Consider the following 24,176-nt stretch of genomic DNA (forward strand, 5'->3'; position numbering starts at 1 on the left):
ATGAATGAATTAGCATATACACAACAAAGGAACAGATCTTGGCCAAAGAAAAGCTATCACATCTAAGCAAAATATGCATTTTGATAACTCCAACACCAGCTTGTATTGTCACTTCCACCTAGGAAAAAGTCAAATCCTTGGAGACAGAGGCATGTCTCCTAAGATAAAAGGCTGAGAGAGCTGAGCCTGCTTAGCCTAAAGAAGAGAAAACTGAGAGAGGATCTTATCCATGTGTATAAATATCTGAAGGAAGGGTGCCAAGAGGATGGGTCCAGACTATTTTCAGTGCTAGACTGCGATAGCAGAAGAGACCACATACTGAAACACAGGAAGTTCTGCCTGATTTTAAGGAAAAACTTATTGACTGTGAAGGTGACAGGGCACAGGAAGAGGTTGCCCCTAGAGTTTGTGTAGTCGCCTTCTCTGGAGATATTCAAAACTCATCAGGATGTGATCCTGGACAATGTGCTCTGGATGACACTGTCTGTGCAGAGGGATTGGACTGCATCATCTCCAGAGGTCCCTTTCAGCCTTAATCATTCTGTGATTCTGCAAAAGTCAAATGGGTAAACTCTGTTGCACTAATACAGATAAATATGGGGGATCTAAATATAGGAATCATCACTTGTAAGACTGACAAATTTTGTGTAGAAGATATATTTCTGGACAACACGCTAGTGAAACTGCAAATATTTGTAGAGTTTGATATATAATTCAACAGTTCATTTCCTATACTGTACTAATCTACATTATGACATTTCCTCATAAAATATATATTAATTTATAAATGTGTATAAATGTTATACCACAATAATAACCCAATAATTATGGTGAAAATTCATGTGTTCCTTCTAAATGTCACTATAGGTATCCTATGTACTTAAGTCATGCAGGCTGAGATTTTTAGTTTTCAGATCAAGTGCAATTTTAAAATACATATTTCAAAAAGTTTTATTTAGTATTCTTTGTGAGAATAAGAATATGAAGAAAAAAGAAAAGCCAAAGTAAAACAATTTTAATGGCATTTGAATGACTTGTAAAAGATTTTTTAAAATGTGTATAGCCCTTAATGTATTATACCTAGCAGATTATATTTTATACCTAACAGATTATATTTATTATTTATTAGCTTAATGAAAAAGAAAGCCTGAAAGCCTCTGAAAAATGGACACTGAAATCTGTTTGGACACCGAAGTTTATTCTTTCCCTATTCTATCTATATTGCTTTATTTTGATTCCATTTCAATGTGAGGTTACATGGGCATAAGGCTGATAAAGCAATTCAAAAAGGTGCAGCTCCAACCTCTGCAGGATTTACACCACAGGACATTTTACTGGAATGCAGTGTACTTTAAAAAACATATTTGTGTAGTTTCTTTAAGTACTATTTTTGACTTGGATTGGTTTTGTTTTGTTTTGAACTGACCCCTAGATCTTTGGACATAAAATTTTAACATTCAAAGGCTACAAAATTCCACTGAGATGTGGTTAGGTGCAGGTCCTAACAGTGTACAAATCCTGAGGTGTGTCATGATTTTCATCTCCACAAGTCCTCCAAGCCCTAGCTCCTCCAGGGAGTGGTCCTGGGGATGAACTTCTGCAAACAGGGCCCGAGATTCCTCTTTATAACTGAATAAGGTGTCTTTTGCTCAGTTTGCAAAACAAATGCACAACTACACCACTGTGAAGCTTTAACATGTCTTTCCCAGTCCAAGCTGTCACATCACACAATCTCCTGCCAGTAATTGTCAGACTCTTGTGAGTGTTAAGGAGGTGGGAGCATAAGCATCTTTCCTTCCCAGAGATAGTGACCAGTTTTAAATGCAGATACTTTTACTTCTGTAGAGCAAAGTATCAAACCGCAGTGCTAGGGTCGCAAAACAGACATTCAAAATCATGAAGTTGCCTTAAAAAGATCATTGGGATTCTTTTGATACAACTTGCTTTTAAGCCTTGAGCTATGCCTCCAGGATGGTTGAAGATTTTCCCTGGTAAGACCCAGACCCTGCCAAACAACCACAAATTTATGTAGGCGCAGCCAAACTACGGGACAGCCCTCTGATCTGGGCTTGGAGGAAAGTCTACAAGTAGATGAGCAATGAATGAATGGCAGCATCTTTCATACTGGGGGGTTTCGGCTGCAAATGACTACTGGTGGGTGAGACCTGCATCTTCTTATGAGGAGGAAGGGGATGTGACATGGGAATATGCTGCCTAGGAGACCCCTGTTATGCAGCACGCACTTGGCTTCAATGCAGGATTGCACTTTCTCTTGCTGCATAGCATCCAACATTGAAGCTGCCAATCAGTAATTTACAGATCAGACTGACAAATCTGACATATAGAGGTGTGGAAGAATCTTTAGCTCAGGGACATAAATGATCAGGATTCCGACCAGTCTAGGGGTATACAAGTCAATGTGGTACAAGATGCAAAGGGTCTGTCATTGTGCAGAGACCAAAGGGCCACTGGAACAGAAGCAAAGGTGCATTTGCTCTGTAAAGCAACAGATTTTTGGCTGAATGTATTTCAATGAAGTGATATTGGCAGCATCCACAGATAAAATTACGTCCCTCAGTTTCCTCCTTTTCTTCATACTCTCCTCTCTTATCCCCTATTAAAATCAACATGCTGCAAAGCAGTTTTCTCCAAGTCTTTGCCTGAGGCTGTGCTACATGTACAGCTACATTGTGGGTGTGTACCCCATCACAGTGAAGAAATGAGAAAAGAATCATAAATGTAAGCTGATATAGTAAAAGGTGTAATACAAGATATATTTTGTTCACTGCTGAATCCAACTTGGTCCACTCTTCCCACTTATTCTAGTTAAATGCATATGTCAACATATAAAAAGTTATTTCAGACTGTAGCATTTCATTACTTGAGCCAAGCCAAATGAACACAGGAATAGCAACGGTACACACGCCAAGGAAAATGAACTTTTTTTCCTCCTACTGTGACATTTTTGGAGCAGCCAATTATACATTAAAAAAAATCATGAATGAGCAGTGTAATTTTAGAGCTGCAACTTAAAGTGAAGTATTCCTTTTAATATGAAATTCATATAATCATGATATTTTAACAGTATTTCATGATTCTGCAATCTTCTTGAAGAACTTGTTCTAAGTAAACCCATACACTATATAAAGAGACCACAATAATCTTTTCCCACTAGTAAAATTGCTACTCTTACGACTGCTACATATATAGGAGTTTTTTCATACATAAATAGAATGTGGTCATTTGTGGGATCTATAGATTACATTGGGGGCATATTAAGGGAATAATGTATGTGCCAAATTTGTTGATGTGTTTTACAATGTCTAGATTTTTCTATCTAGTGTTATTCTGCACCTTTTCTGTCCTCACACAAATGACCTCATTAACAAGAAATTCTCATAAATTTATATATAGTTTCTTCTATCTCAAAATTTCAACTTTTCTGGCTGCAGCTTACTTCTCTTTCGTGACATTGAATTGTATGTATAGCCTTTGAGGAAGAGGAGAGAGGAGAAAAAAAGTGAAATAAAATAAAACAAAACTCTTTCCACACAAGGGAATTTTCTTGCTGAATGACATAACCATTACTTCAGTCAGTTTGAGCTACAATCAGCCTGCCCAACTATCTCGATAAATTAAGTAAATGCAGAAAACATACTTTTAGAATTAAAAATTACCTTTCAAATATAAGATATTTATTTTTGCCGTCCAAGCCAAAGAAGGAAATCACAAAGCACAAAGCAGCATATAGAGTACCCTATTCCCTATATATTAAGGTTGTGTTATCTTTATAGTAGTTCCTGTCACCATTCAGTATCTTACCCCCCAAGCAGATAGGTTTTATCACAGGAAAAAAGGCTATTTTTCCAATTTCAGCTCAGGACAAAATTTGATAAGGATTTTAGAAACTGACTTACTTTCAATGCTCCCTGCAGTAGGAGTTACTCTGTAGCTCGTACTCAAAATAAATACTGTTCTCATCACCTCAAACTGAGATATTTCTTCTATCGATACTAAACTGTGCTAAAGAATGTACTAAAGAAGATGAGCTATGGGTATCTAGCAATACTAGATCCCCATATTAGTGCTACCCAATACTAGTACTGTAGCTATATAAAATGCAAAGTATATATATTTGTATTTAAAGTTATATAAGCATACATGTATCAAGGTACATTTACAACTCAATAACCTATTAACATATGTAATGACTACACTGAAAAATGTTCAGTAAGCATGCAAGACACCTTAGGAGCAGTAGCGTTAAATGAGTTATGGCCTGAAGCAAGCTGTGGAGGTCAGGCTCCAAAATCTCTTAAGAAAACCTTTTATTATTTTTTATTTTTTTAATTTTACACATCCAGCAAGAGTAGCTCTCTTTTCACCTCCACCCTTCCCCTCTGCCAAGCTACCATCTCCTCAGCCTCATGTTCCTGCACAGACTTCATCCTCCAGAGAGGTCCTCAACTGCACAGTCATCTCTGCAGCACTGGACTCAGGCTTTTACAATGGGGCAGATGTCTGCTACAGAGCAGCTTAATTATAAGGTTGAATGGACAGACCAACCCTAACAGAGTTCCATAAATGTAAGCTCAGGAAGCTACTCTGGTCCTCACCAGCTAGCCACACAGTTTTGAAAAAGGGTATCCAAATTATAAGGTAATCATACATATATACAGCAAGGTGAGCAGACTCTGTGGATGCAGTCCTTCTGCTCTTTGGAAACGGTTTCTGAACAAATTGCTTGGGCTATTTCAGGCATAAATCTTTACCCCAGATCCTTGGCACTCACCAAGGGCACATCCTACTGCCATGAAATTACAGATTATTTTAGACACAACAGCAGAAAAAATAGGTGTTTCCTCTCTGATTAAAAATACCAAGGCATACTGAGCACTGCACAAAGGTGCTAACACCCTTTGCATGGCACCTACTCAGTGCTACAAGCCTTTCACAGATTAGAAGTTTGTCGCAGAGGAGATGACTTGCTGATCGTGGTTTTAGAAACCTCCAGATCCATGTGGTGACAAGAAGCTCTGCAAAGCAAATAAGGGCTGCAGCCACTAAACCCTTTGAAAGTCAGTAATAAAAATAACATTAATGTGCAGCTCTTGGGAAGCCAGTGTAGTAATTTTTAAAATTTGCTTAGAGAGAACATGGTCTTCTGCTGCCTCCTAGGGTATGTCCTCATGGCAATATCTGCTGCTCATGAGATACCTGAACTAAACTGAAATGCACTGATTGCACTGCATGTGTAGCAGCAGAGAGGTAAGGATATTCTACTTTTGAGCGAACACTTGGCATCCCACATGGCTTTTCTGCCTCCCCTGGGCAATGTGCTGTAATATCTATTAGTAACTGACAGAGTTTGTTACAATCATTGTGACTAGATTGTCTTGAAAAAGCTGTCATTTTAAGTAAATCTAATATATTTGATATTTCTCTTTTGATTTTTCAGGCTTCAGAGTTCCTGCTTTTTATGTTTTTATCCACAGTGAGGGCTAGAAACCAGGAATTTAAAAAATTCTCACATGACTGCATGCCTCTAAATACTGAAGCCTTCAAAAAATATACTAGGAGACATGATAACATTTCAGAGCTGATAGGCTGCAGTTTCTTCTGCTGTAGAGGCAAGGATGCCATATTAACCAGATCCTAAATCCAGTGGAGATCTGATCAGGTCAGACTTTTAACATGACTTGGTAGCAGAGAGTCTGGCCCTGTGCTAGTCCAAATTTTAAATGACAGTCTTTTGGACAGTGTTTTCTGTATGTATTAGATTTGCTTTGCAATCCATTTACAATCCAGAGCACTGGAAAAGGTGTCCCAGAGAGGTTGTAGTGTCTCCTTTCCGGAGATATTCAAAACTCACCTGTACACAATCCTGTGCAATGTGCTTGTGCAATTTATCTCCAGAGGTCCCTTCTAAACTCAAAGAGTTGCGATTCTGTGAGCCCTAAGAAGGCATTGTTGGTTTGTTTGTTTGTTTCAAAAAGCACAATTCTTCAGCTACAAGAGCTTGAGTATCTCCCTAGATAAGTCATTTAAGGATTTATTATTTAATTGTATTCTGGCATTGCATAGAATTACGCTCCAGGATCAAACTAAATAAACTAAGCGCTGTACCTACATGTTCAAAAAGGGCTTTGAGGTAATCTGCACCACCTTACCTCCTCATATGCAGAGCTCAGTTCCCCTTTCCTGCTCTCAGTGAACAGAATGTGTAGCAGACATATTCATAGAAGCATAGAATCATAAAATGCTTAAGGTTGGAAGGGACCTCAGAGGTCATCTAGTCCAACCACCCTGCACACGCAGGGTCACCTAGAGCACATGGCACAGGGCTGCATCCAAGCGGGTTTTAAAGATCTCCAAAGAAGGAGACTCCACAGCCTCTCTGGGCAGCCTGTGCCAGGGCTCTGTCACCCTCACTGTCAAGAAGTGTTTCCTTAAGTTCCTGTGGAACTTCCAATGCTTCAGTTTGTGGCCATTTCCTCTAGTCCTATTGCTGGCCACCACTGTTACTTATTGACTAACACATATTTTACTTGAAACATCCCAGAGCTCAGCACTGAAATCGAAATCAAGCTTCTAAACATGAAAAATACGAATATCATTCATCAACATTATTTGTTAGCAGGAGAAGTAATTACATTACCAAAGAGAATATACAATGATGATTTGTTCACTATCTTGTTTCTATACAAAATAAAAAGCTACATGCTGCAAATAACAATTTGGTAGTGAATATAGGGGACAAGAGTCTCTAGGTTTTTTCACACTTTATATCTCTGCCTCCCTCACCTCATATATCATATATGTCATATACCATATATGAAGACCAAGAATATACTAAAATGGGTGACCATGTCCCTCTTTTAATACAGTCTGACAGATCACCAGAATATTCCTGTGTGCACCTATGTGTATGCATATAAACATATATACATGCATATATATATACTTTTTTTTTTACAGAGCTGTGCTGTTCTTCAATATGCCTTTTAGACAGTATTCTTTGTCTTATTTATTATAGCTAATTCACTGCAAAGGCATATACAGACTAGTTCTAATAATTCAGATGTGTAGTGCTCTTGTCCATCCCCTAGCATCTAATACAGGTCATCAGTAACAGAAAGAAAGCCCCATGGCTGCACAGATGCTTGCTCTGATTCAGCAGTGTTTCATTTGAACAGAGTTTCAACTCAACTCTTTGCTTTCCTCTACTACATGGGCTACATGAGGACTTGCCACAGCCCATTTGCAACACCAGTTGCAGTTTCTGCTCTTAATTACTGCAACCTGTAAGTATGAAAATATTTTCTTCTGAACTATCAAATCAAGCTTAAATAATAATTCTGTTTCAGCTAAGAAAGGGCTGAGCTGCATCTGGGTGGACTGTTGAACTTACTCTGTATAAGTATTAACTCCTACAGGAGGAGTGCTGGATTGGACTAGCAGAAATGGCAACAAGCAGCACTGGGAATAAGATTTCCCTCAAGTTAAACATCTCAAGCATATCAATATGGATTAGATTTCCAGTGTCATAATAGCCCATGAAAGATTGCATTCCCCAAGGGTTCTATTATTTACCAGCAGCTTTAAATCACTTTACTATTTCTATCTCCTATGATATCTGCAGTTAATGTATGCTCTTTTCAAGGAAGGTTAGCAGAGAATATATCTTCTGCAAGCAACTCTCCTTGTTTCTTATTAAATGAAAGGGAGGTGAAAACCAACTGCGGGCTGCTCCATGGCATATGGTTGCAAGCCCTGACCTCCCCCAGCCCAGCACGCTCCAAGATGTCACAGGCAAGAGTAATTGTTTGATGGGTGGTTTTGGTTCCACCAGAACAGCTCCAGCCAAGATAGCAGAAAAGCAGCTTGATTGTACCAATTGCCTAATTACCGCAGTCCTTGAAAGTGCCCTAAATGAGACCAAGCTATTAGAGCTGGATCCTAATCAGCAGTCAGTGCAGTCACCTGGGAGCATGCACTGCCATCTGCATGCTCGTTTATTGGGCTTTGGAATTATTTAACGTTTGATTTATGGTGGTGAATTGCATCCTGGCAAATGTTCTCTCTGCAAAATTCTTTGCTCCATTGCCCATTAAAAATCAGGGCCTGATACATATGAAGGCCTCCTGCTGAGTTCACTGAGTTTTGGATCAGGCCTCTGGGTCTCAAGACTGGCAAAGTGTGTTCCATTCCTGTCCAATTTTCTTGCTCAAATTTAGAAGAAGATCAAGTGTTTTCCATCAACATTTCTGTGTTGACTTTTGGGAGAATCTTCACAGTGGGTCAGGTTACTGCAGCACAGAAAGGACGACCCACACCAACATATATATATTTTCCTTAAAAAATGAGCCTGAAGCAGACATCTGCCTTGAAAAATTTCATCCCAGATGGCTAAAATTTGGCAAAGATGTATGCAACCGAAAATAGAATTTTATAATGGAAAATAGTGTACAAACTCAATAAGAGGAGGGTACTACCATATACCATATATGATAAGGTTCCATAAGGAAAGAATTCAGGCTAAAATTCTTTCACACATACTTCAGAAAATATTATCTATCCATTTCCTCCTTTTGCATGAATGTCTGTCAAAGTTAGGTCTTAGTTTTGTCTGATCCTTCACACAGTAATCTTGCAACTTGGCAGCTCAAATCTGGTCTTTCCCTCTAAACTGTATTAAGCAATGTTTATGTGAGAAGTATAAAATCATGTCAAGTGATCAAAAAAAGTCCAGGCTGCTATAGTTCCTTTATGGATTGAAAAAGTAGAAAAGCTGTGTGTTTGGATTTTGCTGAAATCTAAGCTGTTAAATCATCGTTAATTGGTGCTCAGATAAAAACCAAAAATTTGGATGTTCCAGTTCATGTTCCAGAAAATATATGCAGTTTCAGGTCTACCATATCTTAAATTGCCAGCATACTGCAACTATCCTCAAAACACTGAGGTATGACAAATGAAAAATATAATTTCACTCAGGCTAGTACTGAACTTTCGGGGTCTTAATTCCGCTTTCACCTTATTGATTCAGTTCTCTTGAGCAGAATGTGAGAACATGAGCTGGAATATGATTTAATATCCTGTAAAGAATTTGCTGTAATTTACATCTCCATAAGTCCAGAGTAACTCCACCAGCATAAATAACTTGAAGTAACAAGATACTGACAACATGGCTTCAAGTGGGAGGTGCAGTAAACTTATTTTTATTTCTTTTAATGAGACAATAGTTTGAAAATAAAAAAATTAATGACTTCTTGGTAGGGTGCTGGACTGCCATGGAGTAAATGAGATAAGGCTTTTATCTGGTTAATGACAACTTATTTCAAATACACATTTACAGTATCCCTTTCTGTGAATCTCTTGTCTGCCTCTTTAGACTGAATATGCTCCAAGAAAATGTACAGTAAGCAAAGCCCATTTTTCACAAGGGAATTGCCAGTCAGTTTGGCTAAGTTAATTATAAACAAATGCGGATCTGTGTTGAGAAGGTAAGCTTCAAAAAATCAAGTGTTTATGCATATTAATAATTAAAAAAAAAAAAAGTAGAGGGCCAGGACAAAATGCATAATAAAATTAATTTACAAGGAAAAAATGGCAATGCATCTCCATAGATATTTAGATATCTCCATAGCTACTTGATGCTTGATAGCATTATCAACCCAGTTTAGTAGCTAACAGAGCCCACATACCTCCCATTTGTAAGAAGCCTTCTGAAAAACTTTGTAATAAGGCATGACTCAATCTTTAAGCAACTGGGGACAAAAAAACGCAATCAATGCCAAAATACGTTTTTGTTAGCAAATGCATTTGTTGGGTTTATTCCTGACATATTCTTGAAACCTCAAAAATGCAACACACTCATTTTGCAACAGACACATTGTGCACCATTTTTCAACCTTTTCCCTTTTTTTCTTTTCTTTATTTTTTAAACTACAGTTCAGTTATGTCCTTCACCCCACCCACAAATTAAGGGTTTATTATGGAAATTCTGACAAAGCCTTTGCTATAGTGTTGCTTGCAGGCACCCTCACGATAAATATTTTACTATTTAATGACTCCTGATGTAATCACAGCTGGAGTCATATTCACTAACATCAATCTTCCTATTGTTATTCAGGAGGAAGAAGATGATAGAGAAAAAGCATGCTTGTCTGAGGCCATTTTTTTTAGCTCCCAACATTAAAATGAGTGTTTAAATTGGTAAAAAGTTTACCACCACAATCCAACCCTTACATTTGTTTATGTTGGATGATACTTTTGTTCTGGCTTGCATTAGTCAGATGAATAAAGCTCAGAAGGGCTCTGCTTTACTGCCCTGTTTTCTCTTAGTGTTTCTGCATTTTTTAAATGCTACCAAATGGTTGCTTTTGGCTCCCAGCATTATCACATGTTGCTATAAGTATGGAAATAGTTATGGTAATATGGACGTAAATCATAACTGTAAATACCACATAAAGAAGACTGCCATATAATTAGAAAAATACCTAATAGATTTCTTTTTCAAAGACAACACAGCTGTCCGTTCTAACCTTTCATTTGTAGATTCTTTTCTCTCATGTTTTTATTTATAGTTTTCTGTGCAGTTTGACATAGCGTACCACAATTTTTGTTTCTGATTTTGAAAAGAAAAGAAAAAGAAAGAATACTCATTTCATCATAAAGAGGCATTAGTTTACAATTTTAAAAAGAAACTAACGCCAGCTCTAGAACATCATCTTGGAAGCAATCTCTCTTTTAATACATTTCAAAAGAATCTGTCAATGGCTATCTACCACAATTTAAAATTAAACCCTGCCATCGAATTAAAGAAAGGGTCGGCCAAATGGCACATGTCATGTGTTGGAAAAGAAGCCCCATTCTTGTTCCAAATGTCTCAGTGTTTTTATGAAAAGAACCACAATAGGCTATTATCCCGCCCACAACAATATATATATATATTTTATCTTGGAGAAAAACAGGTTGAAAAGTGCTATGGATTAACTTGCACTATGCAACATGCCCTGTCAATGAAAAAAGTAAGGCTTTTGGCAGCACTGATATTGCCAAAAGAGGTTTTACATATTGTCTGGAAACTGCCACCATACATTTCATCCTTTTCTAATCAGCTTGGGAATGATTAAAGTGATACAAGTGCATGTCAACCCTCTTCTACGTCAGACTCGCACTTGTTTCACTGCATGCTGACATTTGCCTACCTATTTATTGCTACCTTAAGCTTGCATACAAAGCCCTGAGAGACACAAAAGAGAGGCTGCAGACATCAGTGCTTGTGCAAAATGAATAGGAGGCTGCTCTCTTTGACTCTTTGAAACATCTTTGCCTCAAAGCAACCACTTGAGAGATTTACATCTACGTGGCAAACCCCACATTTTAATCCAAATGTCAGGAGACATTTCAAGGGAAGGAATTTTATTTTAACTATCAGAAATACACAGTTCTCTATCTCTCATCGTCTCAGAAAAGAGAGAAAAACATAAGAATATGGCTGTATGCAGGACAATACACAGTTCTCAGTGGGTGAATTATGTTCCGATTCCCTTTTTAACTATGCAAACAGCTAAAACCCAGAAAACGCTAGAGGGAAAGATCAGTCTGGACTAGAAAGATACTAACTGCTTATTGGCACACATTTTTTTTTTCTTTTGCAGATGAAACATTTGAATCTGTGCTGCATTTTTATCAGTCTGCGCCAATTGGCCTTTGTCCAAAAATGTGTCATTTTATTAGATGTGTCACTTGCCTGGGAGGCTGCCCTCACTACACTGGGTGACTGAATGTTAAAATAATTTCTCCAGGGGAAAGAAGCTGATCCCAAAGGTTTTCTAGTTCCAAGGGAGAGATCATTTTTCACCACCAGCTGGAGCTTGATGTCAGACATGTCCTTGCTTCTTTATTCTGCTCAAAGGTTGAAGCCCGGCTTGTCCTTCCTGACTCCAATATTGTTTCACGTTTGGGCACATAGCAGCTACTGCACAGTGAACTGTTAAAGCAGGAGAGCTCTTGCAACATGGGAAAATGGTTTAGGGGAAGCAGTTTGACAGCAGGATGTGGTCATTTCTATTGTCCTTTTAAAATAGGAATATCTGGGAAGCTTAACTTTGTTTTCACTATGTAAACATGTATATTTTAGCCCTATGTGCCAAAAAATGCAAGTGCACACAAACACACACAAACCTCACACAAAACAAATTTTTGTCCTCCTAGTACAGTATCTGCTTTCTTGACAGAACCAAGTCCTATGCACTTAAAAGAAGACTAATTTGTACTGAAAGAATAAATGCTCTGAGTTCTGTGTGAATTGGACTCTAGTGTTTTATTTTACATTTGAAGTTAGATTGGAAAACAAGGAAGCTGCAGAGATTGAACATCTTTCATAATGCCATTTTATGAAAATATCTTGATGCATTCTTATTCTCTTCTACTTCTTTTCTCCAGAATAATGAATGTAGTGATAGAAATCACAGGGTCCCATACAATATGCATCTAGTTAAACTACTACAGATTAACTCTTCAAACAGGATTGTGGCTAAGCCTTGCCTGCACAGATGCTTGAAACCAAACTTGCAACAACTCTATTTAGATTATGCTTAAATGACCCTAAAAGGACTATACCTTTTTTTTTTTCATTTGACTGATGTTCCAAGAACACTGAAATCCATACTATAGACTGGTTATCACATGTCTGAAATAGACACTAAACATGATAAATCCAAATGGTATTATTTTATCATCTCTAAGCATTTACACTGAAGCAGCATCAATGATCATGATAGACTTTTGGAATTAGCTTCTAACAGGTTTAAGTTGTAAAGGCAGAGCAGCTATCTGCAATTTATTGAACTGAAGCAGCTATCAGAATTTATTGAATATACAATCATCTCCTGTACCAGTTCTCCTCTTACACCAAAATACTTCCACAGGGTCAAAGTTAAGAGTTTCAAATTGAACGTTATCAAAAAAACAGCATGGCCCTAAAGCTGGACCAGTGCCAGACACATTAATAACTTTCTAACCTCCCTTCTTCAGAAATATGGAGCAGTTAGGAGACCATGAACAACTGCTTCAGAGAAGCAATAAGGATTTACAATGCTGGTAATATTTCCCACACAAAGTAATCAAAATTATCATAGATAATTTTATTGCAAAACTTTCAAACCTGTATTGTGGGTTTCTCTATATGGATCTAATAAAGACATCCAAGTGAAGCAGTGGTGTGACTTTAGAAAATGTACAGAAGTTAGATAGCTATATCCCTTTTGAAATGAATTAAGACACTTTCACTTCAAATGAGAGTGTTCACACAGGCGACCAATGAGCTTTAATAGTTAACTCACATTAGTATGTCTATGAAGATGGTTCCTTGACATTGTCCAAGAAAGCTAAAAGTCAAAGTTGTTCTATTCCTTAAAACCGCAATCTTGAGTATTTCCAATGCTGATATAAAAAATATCAGTAGATACTTGGGGAGGGAGGAAGGAATTTTATTTAATTTATCTTTCTGTATTTTTCAAGATGGACTTCAAGAATAATGAAAGACTTCTTCCCTTTCCTTTTGCCAGGAAGCAGATAAAATAAAACTTGCATGATTAATCTGAGAAGAGGTGCCACTTTTCTAGGGACAGACATGCCTTCAAGACAGTTAAGCAAAAAAAAAAAAAAACCAAAAAAAAAACTAGAGAAACGGATCTGTTCTTTAAAGCCAACTTTTGTTATCACTTGAATGAGAAAAACTCTTGAGGATGTAATAAGCCTGAAACAATAGGGTCTCTCTGGTCTTTGGCCTTTCGGTAAACATCTATGCAATTCTAACTGAAAACAAAGATGAACAAATTCTTGGAGAGAAGAAAGTGGGGTTGAGGAGAAGGGCAGAACTGATGTAGGGATAATTGTGCAGGAGAAAACTATGCAGTAAGGGCAAGGAACCTCAAGATTATTAACTCTGATATCAGCTGTTGCTTCTTGCGAAGACTCTTGATAATGGCCTTTCTGTTTAGTTCTCTGATCTTGGTATGACAAACACCTTGTCAGTTCATGGTATGTATCTACAAGACATGTGTGACTTGGCCTTAACATGACAGTTGTTCTATATTTTTTTTAATTGAGAATCAAATGTGTATGGCAGGTAAATGGTTAATGCTGAACAACATGTACATGATACACCATTGACTCTTTTACAAAAATTAAGATATTATTCTTTATTATGTTTCCCTGTAATTCTAAAGTAAATCATGCCAAGATACTATCTTGCAGGTCTGTAGATCAGATATCATTACACAGAAAAAAAAAAAGAAAAAAAACCTTTTATGCACTTACCTTATCCTCTAGTCGGATCAGTCTGGCTCCTACAGTATAGTATCCTTTGTCTACCCCTTTTTCTAAATTAAAAAAAAAAAAGAACTTAGATGGAAAATTAACTCAAAGAATGATATCTAGTGTGTCTAGCCCTGCTTAAAAGAGACTTGGTAAAATATTATAGCAGTATATACAATATCAACCTAACAAGAGTAAAAATCTTCATTGAACTCAGAAGTGAAAGAAAGTAGTGGGCAAGGAGGGATTTAATTTGTCTACCTCACATGCCTACATTAAGAGTCTAAACTTGGTCTTAGAAGCAGGCAGCCCATGGACACAAATGACTAGAAAGAGTGTTGTAGTTGATTTTATTCCTTGTTTAATTATCTCATTTAGCTGCATTGAGATAAATGAGATGGCTGCTTTAGGTGGAACAGATATGCTGTGTGGGTATAACCTCCTTTTTTTTTTTAATATCATTTACATAGCATGTGCAATGCACACTATCTATCAATAACTATAACATACACATATAAAATAATTATCCCTTCGTGATGGCCTTGCAAACAAGTCACACTGGGAAGAGCTTTCACTTCTTGATCCTAATGTCACCTTCCAGCTTTTATGACACCTGGTTATTTAAGTCCAGTTATTCAATTTGTTTTACTCATCCTCTGTGAATTGTGGGATTGGGACCCAGAAAAGAGAGTGGAACAAGTTTTGATTTATTCTTTTTGTTTACTAAACCTATTACAAATTAATACCTGATCTAGGGGTGTTCTTCTGCAGGAAATGAGTCAAAATAATACATCTATTCTGAGAAGGGAAAAATATTCGTAGGAAAGAATATAACAAATACTTAAGTGACTTAGAAACTTGTGTCGATGGTACTTGGAAGCACTTCTACCTACTAACCTATTTTTTCAATAACAGGATAGATTAATTGCTTCTTGTTTTTTATTTTTCCCATAAATAATTCTGGGTTTATGAGTGAGCTTTTTTTAAAAGCTATTTCAATCCATTTTGCACAGGTCATGAACACAACATGAAGAAGGGTTTATGGGAAAGAAGGTTGGTATGTGAATTTACAGTGTATCAGCTTCTACAAAAACTGCCCATCCACATGCTGATTTGCAGTTCAGGTTCTTGCATTACGCTGTGGACGTTGCTTGCTTTACAGTAAGGAGGGTATACTACATGAGACAAAATTAGTATATACTTTTACTAATTTTTGGTGACACATTTGCACCAATGTTCATCTGGAGGTAACCCAGATTATATGCACCTGATCTTAAAGAAAGACCCTAGTGAGAAGCAATGCTGGCAGAGCACCCTTTTTACTTTTTCTTCCTCCTCCTCTATAGGCCATCCAGAAATCTAAAACAGTTATGTCCTTTGCCAGCTCCTTTTTCAATAGCAGAAATGTTTTATCAAAGCATCTGGAGAAATAAATTCCATAAACAGACACAATTTGAAGATTGTTCAAGGACACCGTGAGAGGACAGAAATAAATGACACAGCTTGGCTTGTGCATGTGTCCTCCTCATCATTCATTAGTTCACAAACTCAGAAACCTCTTAAAATATGATGGGGTAAGTCTTGAGTTTGTATTTGTCTGTGCCTAAAAGGAAATAATTGACTCTACGATCTACTCTGTAGTTCATAAATCTGCAGAAACTTCATCTTTCAAAGTGCATTTAAGAACAACCATGCATATATTTGTGTTTAAGATTTCCAACCTGGAATGTGATTTGCAGAGGAATGACGAGGCAGTGTTTCTGCTTAGGTCTAAAACAACTTCCCCCCTTGCTCCCCTCACCCCAAAAGACAGAACCAAACTAAACACTTTCTAAAAACTAAAACGAACTAAACACTTTCTTTTTAAGTGTCACATACTCTAATAACATCCTCTATATATTCACCAAGAATTCTGAAAGCAATCAAAACAAATTATCAACACTTTTTACTATTCTATTACAAGTAAATTAAATAGTAATTTACTATTACTATTTTGCTATTCTAAGATGAGACATGGAGTGGAAAACAGGAGAGCAGGAAGCAGACAAGCAGTAAAAAGCTGTTTTGTGCTATGTGACAGAGAACATGAAAAGCATGACGAATATTCATGTTGCTGTGCATGTCCACAACTTTACTGTATGCTGTATAACTGAGAATAAGGCTGTGCTCTTTCCCACTTTTCAGACCCCATTAAGATCGGCATTTAACTCTAATTTAACAGTATATTCCTTTAATAAAGAATGTCTTAAATGAACAGGCTTTGCACTTGCTGTGCCGAGTGTTGTGAATTGCTCTTATACATTTGATTTCTATCTTGACTTTACATCTTCTTTTGATTTCTTTTTCAAGATACAAGATACTAGACTTCCTACACTGGCTTATTTGGTTTTAGATATTTGAAAAGATTGAATGCCTTACGATAAATCTGAAATGTCATAATTATTTGATCCTTTGCTTTGAAAAAATAACTTTTTTTTAGTGCTGATTCTTGTTTGTGTTGATTTGCATTAACTGAGTCATTTCTGAGTTAGCGATCCAATAACAGTGCACAAACACAAGGAAGCATTCATGATCACTATAGGAGAAGCTACATTTAGCAAAAACAGAATGAAGAAACACATAGACAAATTTTAGCTCAGTAGGAAGAAAACATCCTGAAACCCAACATATATCACATGGTTGCTATGATATAAAACTTCCATTTTGCATATTTAGATTTGAACCAGGTAATAGACTAGAATATTAAAAAATGAGACTTAAAGAGACTGAATAGTTCTGGGTCATCTAGTCTTGCCTAATATATACATTTTTCCCCTGAAGGCCTACACTTTCCAGCATATACATACTATACTATTCCCAAAACAATATGATACTGTACTTATTTCTTAATATATTCACAAAGGTGAGGTATATCTTTTCTAGTGATCATAATGAGATGACTCTTGTCTAAAATCTTAAAACTGAACAATCTCCACGTTAATTGAGAACAGAAGAAAGGTCATCATAAACCATTCCCCAAATAGAAGCACATGAAATAAATGACATATTACTGGTTATTCAGTTTTGTTATCTTTTATGAAAGAATAGCAATTGTAATCTGAAATGAGTTCAAAAGCAAATTAAATGAGGGATAGCACTCTCTCTCTCTCTCTCTCTCTCTATATATATATATATATGTATACTTTTTTTTAGTTAATTACTGTGTTGCATCTCATCAGAATATGTTCAACTTCTGAGAAAAAAAGATTTTTTCCTTGGTTAGAAAAAATACTTACGGGGAACATTAAGACAGTAAATGAATTGTTGCCAGACAGTCTGAAAATGATAAAAGCTGGAAACAATCATCTCCTCTACTTTTACAGAGAAAGATACCATCCTTGATTTTTAGTCTTATGATGCATACAGCTAGAAATGTAGTATGTCAGGATATTTTAAAATCTACTTAAAAACTTTTTGTTTACACTGGAAAGTGAAGAATTTGAGTTTTGTGACCCTAGGAACTTCCAGGTTTCTAAAGATAGCTCAAAATCTCGGGAAATTGTATCACATACCAGATTGGGACCCCAGGAACTGTAAAGGGGTAAGAGATACCACCACCTTTCTATGTCTATCTTGATGTTGCTGAAAACTCCTGGACCTATATTTGTACTGATTTTTATTGTGTAAAATTCTGTGTAGGAAAATACTGTGATGAGCTTATGGCAAAATCTATATTTCTGTGTTTACAAAGTGGGCATTCTTCAAACATGTCAGGATTATCTTTTTAAACCTAGAGCTGATAAAATAGCAAATAATAATGTTGCCTTAGGTAACATGAATTTTGATTGAGTTTCTTTTCTTGTCAGACAGAGCCTGTTACAAATGACAGACAGAAGAGATTAAAAAGATGGATCACTTAAATTCTGTATCAAGCTTTTTTTGAATTCTCTTGGCCAGATTAAACCACTAAAGTATTTTTAGGTTAGAAGTCTATACTGAAATACAGAGAATGTGTGATAAAATTTTCAGTTATGAAGCTTCTTCAGTACAGAGTGAAAGTATGAATTTAATTTTTTTCAAGATGCAAAATTCTAGCTGCCATCACAGTGAGTAACTTTCCAAATCAAAGAGATAGAACTTCTTTTGATTTAAAAAAAAAAATTGATTTTTTGATTCTTTTGATTTTTTTAATTTTCATTTATCCAGCCTTTGAGATGACACAGTTTACTCAAGCAGAGGAATCTGGAATTTTATAATATCTGGAATTTTATAAGTAAAATCTGGAATTTTATAAGTAATATGCTAAAGAGAAATTGTAAATAATGAATCCCCATCTAATTTCTGTGGCATTTAGTCACAGAATCAGATAGTAGCTATAAAATAACTAATCCAGCAAATGCAATATAAAATAAAAGCTTAGTTCGTAGCTTTTTCTTAAGAAAGAAATTCACTGATGTGAGGAATACATAAACAAGCAGTATTTTAGCAAATTAAGTAGTAAATCAAAATTTTAGTAGGTTCCAGGGCCTCAGAGTGGAATAGATGTGATATTCCTGCGGGCTGTGAACTGAGATGGGCTATCCTCAGAAACAAAACCAGCTTTTAGAGACAAGACTGTAAACAGCTGACAGCTACAAAAAATGTGCTTGTTCCTAACAGCTTTTATTTTGGGGGATCAAGTTCTCTTTCATATTGTCTTTGGAAGGGATGGAATAAACTATTTTCTGCAGAAATGTGGATCTCTCTCATTTGAGATATTAATCCACCTTTAAAAATAAAATTAAACAAAGTATATTTATTACGCTTTCAAAGATATTATGTCACAGTTTTTCCCTACTGGTTCAGAAGGCAAGAGCATCAAAAAGCTTAGGTGGCATTTAACAGAAATAAAGCAAACAATAGAACTATCAAAAACTTTACTTGAAAGCCTTTTTCTCCAGGGATGACTACCTGTGTTCAGTAGACTTACGAGGTTTAAAAGAACTGATGATAGACATCAGTCCTTTGAATATTTTTTGAACCCAGACACTAGATCTTTTGTTTTATCTTGGCATTATTCTTCACCTCTCTTCCTAGAAAGCTATAGCAAGCCTCAAAAATTGCATTCAAAAACAATTAACTCCATCAGATGTAGCGAAGGCCAAGTATGATACTCTTCCTATTTGTATCTTTATATAAGTGTTTCCTTGTTTTAGAAAAGTTATTAATATATACTTTATCTCTATGCCAATCGTTTCAGTTATTAGAGGGTTTGTTTATTAATAGGGAAATATTTATTTCATTTTACAGGCTTGTGTGTATTATATGAAGTACTGATACAAACAATGTAACATAGTATACAAAAAAAATGCAAGTTAAATCAGCAATCTTCCTGTCCCATTATACTATGAATGGTAAAAGTCTTCATGTGATTCAGAGGAAAATGGGAAAGCTTGTTGAGGACAAACCAGCAAGGGCTACTAAACTCACAGAGAGCATGCTAGGAAGTCTCTGATTTGCATATAGTTGGAAGCTAACATAAGGTTAGACTCTTTTACATGTTCTTTTCTTCCACATTTCCCAAAGTACCTCACCATTGGTTCCATCAGACGCAAGACAGTTCTGACCAGAATAGCTGTTCCTACATCCTTGTACTTATTATTAATTTAATACTGCTTCTAGTGCTTTTTATCTTCGGACAGTTGACTTAAAAATAACAATAATCTCTTCTAGTGAATTCAGCTTCTGGATCTTTTATGACATCATTTATTTCTTAAAGGTAATAATGCTATAGACACACTGTAAATACTTCATATAATATTATCACAGTTGACAACAAGATTTCAGCAACAGACTGATCCAAAACCCATTGAGGTCACTGGAAAGATTCCCATTCATTTCAATAGGCTTGGAATAAGACCTTAAGATTTTTTGACTAGAGTATAATAAAACACACACACACAAAAGGAGTTGGAAAGGAAAATTCTTCTCATTTTTCTCCTTGGTGGTTTAATTTTTTTTTAGCATTGTCATTTCTCTTTTGCTTGCCATCAATACAAAAATAACATAGTCCGGGAGTAACACCCATACTACTTATAAGTGAGGTTTTCAGCAATGTCTTTGAACTGGGAAAAATATATCATACTGAAAATAAGTTTTTGAAGTAGAATTGGCTATCCATTCTGAGAAAAACTCAGCAAGGTGGACAGAATTACAGTCTATTACCACCCAAAAAGACCAACATGATAACCTTTGATTATTGCTGAGTTTGATAACACCAGGAATAATAGTAAAGTAAAACTAATTTTAATTCTGCATCCATTTATCTTATTCTTGGATTTGTGGAGGATTTAGCTAAAGTAACTACTAGATCAAATTACTTCTGATTTTGGTCTTGCAAATCCAGAGCAAAGCTTACCAGATTTTGCAGCTCAAGGAGTCATTTTACCTGTTCCCATCGGAATTTATTCTGACCTTTTGAGAGCAGACATATGATTTTGCAAGATGTATAGCTCTGTAGAATTGCTATTCTGTGGAGATAGACATCATTCCCAGAAGGGCCACTTTGTTTTTGCATCTGCTGGAGCCATCTCAAAACAGCTATTCAGCAGTAATGATATTGCAAGAAGACTAAAGGCTAATAGGTTTTGTATGTATGTGGGTTGCCCAGGGCTGAATCTATCACAGGTCACAGACACAGGGCCCAGCCTCAGTAACTGTCAGCTCAGTTCAACAAGTGAACACTTCTTTGAATACTTGCACAAATCCACAGATCTAAAATTCTCCCAATCCTTTTTGACCTAAGATTTGGCGACTAAACCTCCTGAACATCTTTAGCACAATCTCATCCCAAATCAGAGAGAACATTGAGGTCTCCCAAACTGCTAGGAAAATTACTCTCCAGTTTTAGCTTCTCTGCAGTTAAACACACCTCACCTCCGAAAAAAGAAGCTGTTTCATTAAAAATGTTTAAAGCACCAATGTTTTTGCACACAAATTGCAGTTCTAATTAAGTAATGTTAAACTAAAAATAAAACAATACATGCTTAAAGGCAGAGCAAAATTTCCCCATAAACCTAGCTTGCGCTGATCACATTGTGGAATAAATTCCCAAGCATATTACAGTACATTACAAAAAATGTACATAAGCTGACTGATTATTTTCCTGTGGTCACAAAACAGCTCAGCTACTGGGAAGGGTATTGTACCACTTAGTCTTTTTTTGCAGCATTCAGATGTTAAAAACCTCACTGTTTTTGGAAATATTCCATGTTCTCACAGCATAAACCATTTAAATCATTTTAAAGGTTTTGAAATAACTGTGGATCCCCTTAACTGTCAGTCCTATGCCGTAAGTATTTAAACTTGCTGGGGGATAAAGCATTTCAGCTCCTCAGTAATTTTTGACCATTTAGAGACATAGACCAAGACAGGGTTTTTGGAAAATTCAGGTCCATTTCTTGCTATAAAAGGTGATGGCTCCCTTCAACACAGCTCCATAGAAGGCCTCAGTTTTCTGTCCTCCCTATTTCTTTTTCATTTAGTCTTGCATAACTACATAATCAGAATTTTCACAATACTCCTATCTTACCTGAGTCTTGTGCAGTATACTTGTATACTTCTCTATATGTTTTGAAAATCTCTCTCCTGATCCAAGGATCAGACTCATTTTTTTTTAATGCATATATCACAGCAATTGCTTACAAATGCTTACATTGCATTTGTTCACAACTAATTAGCATACTAAGTCTTTCTTTTTCTCAGGCATGACAGACTGTTGATCCCTACCAGCATGTAGGAGATTTTTTATTAGTTTCCCCGCACAGGATAACTTTCAAGGTCATTCATTTCATCCCGAGTGATATCCTTGATCTTCCTTTGGGCTTTTCAGAACTTAAATTTGTAGATTGCTCAAAAAGAAAGAAATATTTTTATGTGGAATCAACATATATACTAATATTAGCTCAAAAGATTTAGAAAGAATATTGGCATTCCTTGGTAAGCTGTTTCTAGGTTATCATATGACGATACACATTTTAACAATTATTCTCAATTTCCATTTAGCTCACTAACACCTGAGTAAGATATTTGTCTTTCCACAGCTGTTCCAGGACCTATTAACAAAATTAAACATTAATTGACGTCTCTGTTATACATCTACTTTATTGTAGTAGCAGGTATTTTCACCAAGTTGTAAAACTAATCATTTTACATACCTGGGAGGAAAAGGCCTGGTTTTCCCAAGGAATGGTCCAATCTGAAAAGCAAATGAAAAAAAAATGCAACCAAACAATGTAAAGTTGGGAAGAGTACAGAAGCGTATGATACATGAGAAACTGCAGTAGCTTTAAACACAAAACAAAGCAGGTAAAAACTTTAAGCTTACATTATTTTTTGCAAATAATTATTTTTGCAATTTTCTTCTTTATAATTCTTTTTCTAGAATCAAGCCACATTATTGTGGTTGTTTTTATGAGCACTGGTATTTTACTTTTTTTATACTGTTTTTATGAGTCCTGGTATTTTATTTCTTTAATATTAATGTTTTGACTAAAAGATAGTTGTCCTGTATCATGTAATAATAAGACTATGCAAGCAGAGTATCTTCTTAATAACATTTGTAACTGTTCCTTGAGTCACATACAAGCAGATTTAATATCTTTAAATGTCGACACAGTAAACTCCATTCAATAGGATTTTTTTTTTCACTTACGGGCCAGAGGAACTGAATTAAGTGTCCTGGTCCACAGTGTTTATTTGTAAAGAGAAAAGCACTTTGTGTTGAAACAGAGGAGTATAGTTTTGTGGCACAATATTTCAGTGGTAATCCCCAAGCTCAGAGAAATTATTTGCAAAGAGGAATGTGGGAGGGGAAATACTCTGAAGAAAGAGAGGGGAGCACAAGTGAGACAGATTTCTCTCAACTGTGCATAACTGTGCAGAAAGGGGACAGAAAGGAAAACCATTATTTGAATTTTTTTATAATAATAAGACAGAGAACTCACTGTTCTTTATAAAGAGCTCTTTATAAAGTTTTTATAAACTTTATAATATCTACCTTAGTTTCTTCCAATTTCACTTGGAGGAAGAATGGAAGCAGATAAACAAAAATTGTAACCTCAGTCATAAAAAGGGTTAAAAATGTCTCTAAGTTAAATCCCCTGGATATTGCGCTCCCTGTTGTGCTTGCAATTTTGGACAATTACTGTTCATTAAGTACACATCTCTACTAAAGCCAGCTGGCACCAGAGAAATCAAATATTTCAGGAGGTAGACAGGGCCTACCTTCTTTGAAGTTCTTTTATCCGAACCATCATATTGAGGTGTCCCTGCGAGTACTGCTCAATCACATCGCGAACATCATATGGTTTCCGAGCTTGCTGTGAAGAAAGTCATACAAGAATTGAAAGGCAAGTCTAGTTCAAACTTTATTTCAGACAGACTTTCATTCTATTTTTCATGTTTTATCATGAAACATGATGGTTTGATGCTATTTTGCAATGGTCTTTGCAATGAATAAAAATATTGAGTCATTGTAGGAGAGCATATGTATCATGGAGACGGGGCCAAGTGATCACCATTACTGTCAGTTAGTCATGTCTTCATGCTAATTCAAACTGAGAAAAATATTAGACCTTCACAGTCTGTTTAAAACACATAAACCCAAGATATATAATTTATCTAAGATTATTATGTGTAATATCTCTCAGCTCATTCAAAAACCATGTGCTAATCATAATGTCAGAGTAGAGAATCACAGAGATAGGCCCAAACCATAATACTTTGATCTATAAAGAAATGCCTCCAAATGCTAAAGATGTATGGTGATGGAAGAACTATTGATTAAAAAAATGTCAGGACAACTGCTTTGCATAAGTATGAACATAGCTGCA

General features: G+C 36.1%; 1 protein-coding gene across 1 annotated transcript in view; it reads right to left on the reverse strand.

The window, feature by feature from the left end:
• The window catches only part of LOC112942350 (potassium voltage-gated channel subfamily KQT member 1-like), a 468,427-nt gene that overhangs the window by 183,851 nt on the left and 260,400 nt on the right, over positions 1 to 24,176 (reverse strand). Inside the window, exons 13-15 of the mRNA XM_026033255.1 lie at positions 23,569 to 23,663; positions 22,500 to 22,540; positions 14,329 to 14,390 (exon numbers count right to left, since the gene is read on the reverse strand). Of these exons, the coding sequence (XP_025889040.1) occupies positions 14,329 to 14,390; positions 22,500 to 22,540; positions 23,569 to 23,663 (198 nt within the window). The remainder of the gene's footprint in view (positions 1 to 14,328; positions 14,391 to 22,499; positions 22,541 to 23,568; positions 23,664 to 24,176) is intronic.

The sequence above is a fragment of the Nothoprocta perdicaria genome, unplaced genomic scaffold (genome assembly GCF_003342845.1).
Source record: "Nothoprocta perdicaria isolate Ctin4 unplaced genomic scaffold, notPer1 scaffold_126, whole genome shotgun sequence".
Taxonomy (NCBI): Eukaryota; Metazoa; Chordata; class Aves; order Tinamiformes; family Tinamidae; genus Nothoprocta; species Nothoprocta perdicaria.